Source organism: Elephantulus edwardii, unplaced genomic scaffold, assembly GCF_000299155.1.
Source record: "Elephantulus edwardii isolate Elephantulus edwardi_28Jun2011 unplaced genomic scaffold, EleEdw1.0 scaffold00043, whole genome shotgun sequence".
Lineage (NCBI taxonomy): Eukaryota > Metazoa > Chordata > Mammalia > Macroscelidea > Macroscelididae > Elephantulus > Elephantulus edwardii.
In genome coordinates, this window is record NW_006399793.1 from 15205279 (window position 1) to 15215780 (window position 10502).

Sequence of the window (10502 nt, forward strand, 5' to 3'; positions counted from 1 at the left end):
ATTTTGCTTTGTCATTCCGAGCTGCCTTTTGGAATCTTCTGTTCAGCTCTTTAGTATCTTGAATTCTTCCTTGTGCTTTGGCTTCTCTATGCTCCAGTGTAATCTTCAGAGTCTCTTCTGACATCCATTTTGGTCTTTTCTTCCTCTTCTGTCTTTGTAGTTAAACTTTATTCTGCTTCTACTTTTGACTCTTTCTCCTATATGTTTTAGAATCAGTTGATACTCATGGACCTGGTGAGATTTTAGATTTCATATAAATTAAAATGAGATTTCATTTTAGGTAGATTTAGTCTTTATTATTAAATGTTTAGATATGACTAAAAACCTGAGCCATATGTATAACACCTCTAACAGAAAAACTATAAAAATTAAGAAAAAGAAAATGTGAAAAACCTGTTGGTTATACTATGTTCACTGATTGGAAACAGAACTTATTTTGTGAGATATCAAAACTACTTATACAGTGTTCAGTGGGAATAGATTGAGTAAACAGAAATCAGAGTCTAAAAGTAGACACACATATATAAAAGCACTTGATTTATAACAATGGGATATCAAGACGATACGGAAAGGGTGGTTATTTCTCCAATAAATTGGAATGAGTCAGCTGGTTATTCATTAGGGTGGGAAGAATAGTGCCCTTAACTGATATCATACATAAAAACCAATCAAAGATGCATTATAGATACTGCGGGGGGGGGAGGTAAAATTCCTTGAACATGATCCTAGAGCACTCTGGTGGCCTACTCAATAGGACATGTGCAGCTAATCCAAAGGTGGCACTTCTCAAGGGGTTCACGTCCAGATAGGCAGTATCCTTCTGTACACTTTGCAGCCCCAGAAAACTTGCTCGAGGGTCAGCTATCAATTGGTTCCAACTCAACAGAACTGAGAATTTAGGAGGTTTTTTTAATATAATTTGCCCTCTTCATTGCCATTAAGTAGATTCTGACTCCAAGTAAACCTATAACACCAGAGTTTTCAAGGCTGTAAAAAGAATTGTGATACAGGGTTTTGAAGGCTGTAAAAACAATTGTGATATAGGGTTTTCAAGGCTGCTATGAAGGCAGACTGCCGTATGTTTCTCCCTGTGAACAGCTGATGGGTTTGAATCATTGGCCTTGTAGTCAGCTGAGTATTTTAGCCACTGGCCCCTGGTATGCCTTGTAATGCAGCAAACATTTTCATGTCCTAGGCAGTTTCCCCACATATAATCAAGAGTGCATGCACTTTGATTATTAACAAAGTCACTAATAGGAAAATAACTGTAAATAGACAAGTGAAAAGAGACTTTAAAGGGAATTCGCAAAGAGGATCTCCAAAAGTCCAAAAACGACAGAAGGTGCACAATCTCATAAAAAATCAAGCAAATGAAAATAAACCACTAAAAGAACACAACTACAGGGGTTCTGAATTAACCCAAAGAACGAACTGAGTCTTTCCCCTCAGGTCCTCAGAGATGATCTCTAAAACACTTGGCATGTGAAGTGCTCTGGGGTGGAAGCTATCTAGTCCAGAAAGATTCACCATGTCATAATACCTCATGACACCTTACAATATTGACCAATCACAGAGAAAAGGTTTGAACTTACCAGAAATATCACTTCACCACATCATCAGACCTCATGTATTTGCACCACACAATGAGACTCTCGTAATAAATGCTGTGAAAGTTCCAGGGCTTCCTGGTTGGTAACAGACATCCCTGAACACGTGGACAGTATGTTCTTTCTAAAGGACTGTTGGGATCCATGAGATCAGAAGTAAGGATGCCCGGGATAGGGGTGGATTAGATGGGTGGTGGGAGCGACGGGGTTGAGGATCTTAAGCTGGCTGGTGCCATCCTGAAGGAGTCAAGGGAGGTTGCTCAATTTGTTGTCACCACATCAGAAGTTAGGATGTTGTGTGGAATCTCAAACTTGCCAGCTTTTGCTTATTTGACAGTCTAAAGGATGTTGTCCTTTTAATCTGTGAGATGTGACCCTGGGTGGCTAGAGTCAGAGAAAGAAAGGCTTCGTGGATGGCTGTTCGGAAGACTAGTGTCCTTTTCACTTGTGATATATCAGACCTAGTCCTGAGTGGCCACAAGCAGAGAAAGTAGCACTGCATGCTACGTTTGGTGTCAGAGAAGTGAAAAGGGCAGGGAGGGGGCAGGAATTAGATTTATGCTGAGTGTTATAAGGGAGCTTTTGGGGATTAATGGTAAGGGATTGGGCTGCAAACCCAAGAGCACACAGTTCAAGTCCACCCACTGCTGTGCAGGAGAAAAATGGGCAATTTCCTTAGGTGTCACTTACTGCTTCTGAAAATTCAATGGCATGTTATGGGTTTGTTCAGACTCAGTGGTACACAATATTATCCTTCCAACTACACACCAGCAAGGATACTAAGATGGAAAGACTGGCAATAGCAAATGCAGAGCAACTGTTGTTGTTGTGTGCCATCAAGTCAGAACCAACTTAGCTCCCCCTCCAGCAGATTTTCTGAGGCAGTAAATAACAATGGAGGAAATTTTCTATTCATCTCCCGTGGAGCAGCTGGTTGAGTCTTTGGGATCGTGGTACAGCTTCTTACCACTAGGCCACGAAAGTTCCTCTTATAATTTGTGGGACTAAGTGTATTTGTTAAAGCCATTTTGAAGAGTTGCTTGGTAGTATCTAACAGTGATGAATATCTAATTTAAAACCCAGCAACTTCATGAGATGATTTGTACAATTTTAGTTATAGAAACCTTATTCATAATAACTCCAAAGAGGAAATAATGCTAATACCCACCGATAGTAGAATGAATAAGTGAATATATACTCAACCAGTGGAATATCATATGTTAATATAAACTACCATTATAGGAAACAAATTGTGATGTTGGACGAAAAATGCAGAAATTAAGATATATACTGTACAATCTCATTTATATAAAATTCATATAGAGGCAGCTTTGGTGGCTTATTATTGTCATTTTTGTTGTCGTCATTGTTGTTATGTGCTGAATCCTGCCCTGTCTTAATCCAGTCTCACTAATTCTGACACACTAACTCCCATTGCCCTAACTAGTGGCTTAGCAATAAGGAATTGTACTGTTAACACAAGGGTACACATTTCAAATCCACCATCTTCTCCATGGAAGAAACATGGGCCATTTACTGTCTCTGAAAACCTGTTAGAGGGTCAGCTATCGGTTGGTTCCAACATGACAGTGCTTAACAACAACAATAACAGTATTAGAAGTTAAAGTAGTGGTTTCCTTTTTTGAGGACATTAATGATTGTTAGTGAGCAAATGTTTTGCTTCTCAACCCAGGTGGTACATAGATAAAGAGACTTCATAATAAATTCAAAATTTTTTCCCTATGTATGTTATAATTGAAAACTTAAAGTATCAATGAAAATGCAAAGCTTGGGAAATGAAAAAGAAAAACCAAAGAAGAATTAATGCATTGAATTTTTTTTTTAAGAATATAAAATATACCATGGAGTTTGAGGAGAATGAACTAATCAATTTTTGAGGAAACAGAGGCCAAATGCTCTTTACAAGTGAGAATAGTGAGATTTCACCTCATTTAGCTTGAACATGTCAACAGGGAGACCAGGCCTTTGGAGATGGATATCTATCTTGTTAAAATAGAGGATCATTGAAGAACAGCACAGTGCTATAACAACAGGCTAAAATACGACGACAGTTAGGAGGATGGCATAAGACCAGTCGTGTTTTGTCCTCTTATACATAGGGTTTCATAAATTGGAGCTGACTCGATGGCACCTACCCACAACAATAATATAAATGGAAATGGATTAAAAGAAAACAAACTCTAATTTCTAAAATCTTTAAAACGTTTGTCATGCACAGCACTTGTAATTGAGAATACGCCAATATTTGCATTTCCCAAAGGCATAGACCCATAGTAAACTTGAGCTAATCACAACACAAGGGCTGTAATTAAGTGAAAGCTAAAACACTTTTAACCGAAGATTATTGTCAAGTGCTAGCAAACTTTTAACAAATAAAAGAATTGGCTTATGATAGATGACCTAGATTCATCAGAAAAGGAGACTTACAATGTAAAATGATTTCTTTAACAATTGGAAGTTACTTCAGCTTGTGAACGGACCTTATAGTAAGTGCAATTTCTACATTCATTTCTAAATCTTAATAGTTTTCTTAACTTACCAAATAAATTAGTGCTGCATAAGAAGCATACATTATGCTAATTAAAACAGTCTTTGCTGGAAAGGAAATAATGTCAAAGAAAGAATGGCTTTTGACCTGTGAACAGAAAAGAGTCTGGTTAAAACAAAATTTCAATCCTTATTGTAAAAAGGGAATATACATATTTATGTCTAAAGAAGAAAAACTACATTGAAATTATATCAACTGCGAACACACACTCTTTTCCCTCTCCTTTAACAAAAAAGGGGCTTTCTTTTGCTAGTCAATACCCATGATAACTTTATAAAAGTTTTTTCCCCCAAATTGGTGCCTTTAACGTTTTACACTACTTTACAACTAGCTATAGTCACAAGGGGGCGCTGTTCCACTTAGTAGAAAACAATCTTGCCTTTGTTCAAATTCATGTAATCTGTCTTTTCCAAATTATTCGCACCCTCACTTGAGCAAACAGTAATCAAAATACTAAGCATTTCCTGGAGATTAATGATCTGCTTGGAACTGTTAATCATGAGACTCCCTGGGCCAGAATTAACGGTAGATGCTCATTAAGCTTCAGAAAGGGCTCAGTGCATTTCCAGCAGCTTTTATTTTGAAAGAGTCTTAACGTTAGTAATGAATTTGTCTTGCAATTATTTCCAGTTTCTGACAATAGGAGGTATCCCTGCCTCAACTATATGGATCCACTATACTCAGTTGAACGGAATTTTGCTGTTTTTTAGGCCACCTCAGTTGCCTTGTACAGGATATGAAATGAGGACGTGAAGTAAAACATTCCTTTGCCAATCAGCAGTGAAGTGGCAGCTCGCCAGGCTTCTCTCAAGAGTCCAGACACTCAACAGCTGCAGTGATCTTCCAGAAGTCACAGCTGTGGCTAATAAAATCATGCTTGCACAGTAAAAATGCCCACCAACCCAAGAAGAAGAGTGCTTAATGTCTTTTCTAAAACCTTATATATAATAATGAAAAGACTAATAACCAATGATAACAGAATATTTCAATGAATTAAGCTATCTGGAAAAAGGTGCTTCTGATGAACATATGATAACATTTTGCTTAATGAGGGCACTCTGGTGGCACAGATGGTAGGGAGTTGTGCTGTTAACCTAAAGGTGGCCCTCTCTGGCAGTTCAAATCCACTGCTGACTCCATGAGAGAAAAATGGGCATTCTCCTCCTGTGTGATTTACAGCCTCAGAAACCCACTGGATCATCTGTGAGTTGGCGCTGACTCAAATGACAATGAGAGAGAAAGAAAGGCCATGTTCTGGATACTTTATAAACGTTGTTGTTGTTGTGCACCATCAAGTTGGGACCAACCCATAGCTGGGTTTTCAGAGGCAGGTAATCGCACAGGAGAAAGCCCTTCTTTCTTCTGTGTAGCAGCTGGTGGGTTCGAACCATGTGCCTTCAGGGTTGCCACACAGATTCTGGCCTTTAATTACTTAAAAAATCTTATTATTCCTCTTTCACGATCGAAAAGCAAGTAACTTGGCCATGATTATACAGCTCTCTCACTGCCCATGGACTCTGTTCACACTTACAGCAATGCTCCTTTGGGTTTCTGAGGCTGTAAATCCCAATGAGAGGAGGTTGCCCTATCTTTCTCCCAGGGGGCACTGGTAGAGTCATGTAGCCTCTGGGTTAACAGCACAACTCTCTGTAAGAACTATGCCATCAGAGCTCCCATTTGTACAGCTAGTTCGTAGTAATGTAGAAGCTCAACCACGGATGGTGCTCTGGGCCCAGTTAACCTGAGGGCTAATTGTGCTGCTTTGGAACACAGGTGTGCCTTGGAATACGCTGCTGCTGTAAAGGTGTGATCCCAAGGATATCCTAAGCAACGAAGTCTTGGACAGATTAATTATACTCTCTAAGCCCCAGTTCCCTGATTTATAAATTGACAATAATAACTAATATTCCAAGTTATTTTAGTGATTGTAGCTCTGGTAGCCTTGTGGTAAGAAGTTGTGCTGCAATCCCAATGGCACGTGTCTCAAACCCATCACCTGCCAGCTCCTTCATAGGGGAAGGATAGGTAATCTCCTATGTGATTTAGTGCTTCTGAAAACCCACTGGAGAGTCCACTATGGGCCAGTTCTGCCTCACTAACACATAACAACAACAACAACAACAACATTGGGACATCATGTTGGGAAGATGGAGGGTCAGTGAAGGAGAGGAAAACCTCTGAGGTGGATTGACACTCTGACTTCAGCAATGGGCTCTAGCATGTCTGAGATGATGAGGATGGTACAGGATAGGGCAGGGTTCAGGTCGGCTGTTCATAAGGTCTCTGTGAGTCATATTCAACTCAATGGCACCTAAGAACAACAACAACACAACAATATCATAGATTTGCTGTGAAGCCAAGAAATTGCTTGCAAAATGCTAACATAATGCTTGAACATAAGTAGAGCCTTTAGGGATGTGGCATGTCCTAATACAGTATCTTTTGAAAGATGAGGATGATCAAGGGTCAGAATTGAAAACATAATATAGAATGGTCCCACTTATGAAATATACAAAACCAGGATAAACTAATCTAATGTTTTTATGTGCCATCGAGTCACCTGCAACCCTATGTACAACAGCTCTGAAGCCTTCCTATTGAGCCAATCTCACTGACTCTGACACACCTACTGTCATGACCCCAGTTTACTGTTTCAATCCATCTCATTGGCCTTCCTTTCTTGTGCTGTCCCACCACCCTTCTAAGCATGATGTCATTCTCCAAGGACCAGTCCCTCCTAGCCACGTGTCTTTGCAAGGTATGTGACACAGAGCTTCAAAATCCTAGCCTCCAAGGAGAAACTTGATTTCACCCTCTCCAACACAAACCTATTTGTTTTCTTGCTGGTCCATGGTATGTTCAAAACTCTTCTCCAGCATCACAACTCAAAGACATCGATTCTTCTCCTGTCATCCTTAGTCATTGTCTGGCTCTCTGCATAGCAAATAATTGCGATGACCTGGACTGGATCAGGCACACCTTAGTCTCTAGACTGACATGGTTGCTTCTCAGTACTCTGGAGAGGTCCCTGACAGCAGATTTTCCCGATGCAATTTGTCTTTTCATTTCCTGACTGCTGGTGCCAAGAGTGTTGATTGTGGAGCCAAGCAAGCTAAACTAGTCTATGCTGTTGGAATTCAGGAGAGTGATTAGCCTGGCAAGGTGGAATTGGTAACTATAAGGGCAACTCAAGGGAATTTCTGAATGCTTCATATGTTAAAAGTGAAAAGTCATTGAACTTAACAATTTGCACACTTCTCTGTATTTTATACTTGTGTTTGAGAGGTTTTTAATTTTTCTTAACTCTATGACCAGAAGTAAACAAGTAAGCAATGTCTAGTATTTTTAGTACTAAAATAAACTCAATTAACATTACATAAAAAACTCGGAGTAGGCATGCACCAAAATTTAAACAGCTGCTGTGTTTTGGTAATACAACTTTGTACAATTAATATATTTAAAGCACTTATTACATTCAAAGGAGCCAGTATGGTGCAGTGGTTAAGTACTCCGCTGCTGAGATGAAAGGAACCCATCAGTTGCTCCAGAGAAGAAAGATGTAGCCAGCTACCTATGCCAAGATTTGCAGCCTCCGAAATCTTACGGAGCCACTCGCTTCTCTTCTATATAGTCTCTATGAGACAGAATCAACTCAACTTCAGTGAACTTCCATTGTGGTTTGGTAATTTGTGCTAGATTCCATGTTAATGGCTACTTGCATTGCTTCATCTTATCTTCTAACAAAACTGAGTAAAAGATCCTGTTTTAAAATATGAAATTCATTCTTGGTTTCTGTATTTTCCAAGCTAAGTCAAAAGAACATATGCTATTTTTATGACTATTAAAATGTCAGTATGCTTCCATCTTGATATCTACTCATATGCTCATTGCCATCAGTCAGAACTGACTTGTAACTGACACTCCACAGATTTGCATGGCTGTAAATCACGCAGGAGGAGACTGCCCATCTTTCTTCTGCCGAACGACTGGAGGATTCAAACCGAGGCTTTGAGTTAGCAGTGCGTCTCCTAAGGACTATTTGTTTTCTTCTTTCCCTTCTTCAGGCCACTGCAAAGCCCAGATGTAGAGATAGGCGTGGCAGCTTCAGCCCACTCCCTTCATAAACCACTCTGGATAATTTCCCAGAGTTTCTGACTTCTGGAGGAGTTTCCAGGAAAGGCAGAGACAGCCGCGGCTCTACCGCTCTTGCTTGAAGAGTGTAGAATGATGTCATTGTGTGCTGTCCAGTTGGAGCTGACTCACAGCTGACACTCTGGTGGGGTTTCAGAGGCTGTAAATCATACAGAAGAGGACTGACCATCTTTCTTCCTTGGGTCAGCTGGTAGATTCAAACTGCTTGCCTTTGGATTGGCCGTGCCACTCTACCACTAGGCCACCAGAGCTCCCTTTGCAAAGAAGTGTAAAATGGTAAGTATGTTTTTCAATAAGGATAACAGGGAACAAGCAGAGAGAAGTGATTAAGAAAAGCAGCTATATTACAACAAAACATGACTCTTAGCAGAGAAAAAACCTCATAAATTTGTGAAGGTATGAATGCTTGATGGGAAGGACCATATGTGTATACAATTCCAATTCAATAATTAATAGGGCATGTACTTTCAAAGAATGAAATGGGATCTGCATGAGAAATTGCATCTTTCTTTCTCAGGTTTTATTTAAAATCAGTTAGTTTCTAAATGAATGATGAATTTAACACATTATGCTATTTTGGTGCACAAATGGTTAAGTGTTAGTCTATTAACCAAAAGGCTGGTGGCTCAAAATTTCTCAGAAGTACCTTGGAAGTAAACTCTGGCAATCTGCTTCGTAGAGGTCAGTCCTGGAAGCTCTTTGAGAGAATTCAACTTTGCACACGTGGAGTTGCCATTAGTTGGAATTTATTTGCCAGCAATTTACAGAATTAGCAACATTTCTAAATACTTTTTATGTTATTTAATATACAGTGCCTAAGGGTCACTGTTCTCCTATTTTCATATATTCAGTATTTAAAATATCTGTGTTTTTGTTTTTGTTTTTTCTGTAGCAAACTATGCCTGCAGAAATGTATGTGGTACTGGCAAGTAGTCATTTTCTGATTTTATGACTGACTTGCAATACATGTTTTTCATATTAGAAGCCACTGTGCTTCATTTTTATAGTAACAGCTGGAACAAACAAACAGAAGAAATTTGGTAAATGGGAAGCTTTGTTAGATTGTCTTGACCTATTAAAAATTTTTTGTTATCACCTTGTTGTATTGATTTCATTCTATTTGCCTATTTTAGTTAAAAGTATTTTGAGATCAATATTATGTCGATATTTTAATTTTTTTTAACTTGGAAAGAGTAACATGTAAAATAGATGGATATAGGAACAATATAAACATTTCAACTTTAAATCATGATAGTTTTACTGCTGCCGTATATTTTAATTGCCTCATTTATAAAAGAAGAGCATGTGCTCATTTTATTCTCATTGACAATGAAGTAAATGAGAAAAATGGGGAACCTTCTCCCATGCTATTTACAGTTTCTGAGGGTCACCTTGGAGTCACTTCCAACTCGACAGCACACAACAAACAGCAACACAGTAGTTTAGAAAATAAAAATCCACTTACTTATGAGCTGAAGGTTGGAAAATTAGCAGTTCATGTTTTCCAAAACCACCTTGATAAGGAGTATAAGGAAAGAAATAGGGAAAATTCTAATTTGGTATGTTCCAAACAGTTGTTTCAAGTAACATCAACTGCTATTGATAGATAGCTCCAGAAAGAAAAAAAAAGTTTTCTGTAAGCTTGAGAAATTATGGATAACAAAAACCAAAGAAGAACTGACACCTTTGAATTGTGGTCTTGGAGAAGTATATTGACTCTCTCCTCAGCAAATGAATAGTTAGAGAAGCTGTGGTATATTCACACAATGGAATACTATGCTGCATTGAAAAACAATGAACTCTTGCAATATTATTAAAAACGGGTGACCCTGAAGGACATTATGCTGAGTAAAATATCTTGGTCACAGAAACACAAATACTGCATAGTGCCACTGTTGTAAAATGGGACTGACATCAGGGTTGGGGTAAGACAGAAAAACTGGTTAAATTATGTATACTGCATTGAAACAGATGAGGGAGAGAAGAGTTTTAAAGTGATATATGATAGGGTATTATGGTTATCACAAGAGTCCAGAATGAAGGTTGCATAGTGGAGTGTATTCGGGGTGGGTGGGAGGCAGCAGAGGGATTGTACACCAATGAAGGCTTTTTTTTTTTTTTTTTGCTTTTCTAAGAGAGGAGCGTCCTGGGGGGAAGAGGGGCAGGAAGAAAAG

At 38.9% G+C, this 10502-nt stretch overlaps 1 protein-coding gene across 1 annotated transcript in view; it reads right to left on the reverse strand.

Moving 5' to 3' along the window:
- SPATA9 (spermatogenesis associated 9) overlaps positions 1-10502 on the reverse strand; it is a 72822-nt gene that overhangs the window by 9259 nt on the left and 53061 nt on the right. Inside the window, exon 4 of the mRNA XM_006885371.1 lies at positions 4168-4263. Within this exon, the coding sequence (XP_006885433.1) occupies positions 4168-4263 (96 nt within the window). The remainder of the gene's footprint in view (positions 1-4167; positions 4264-10502) is intronic.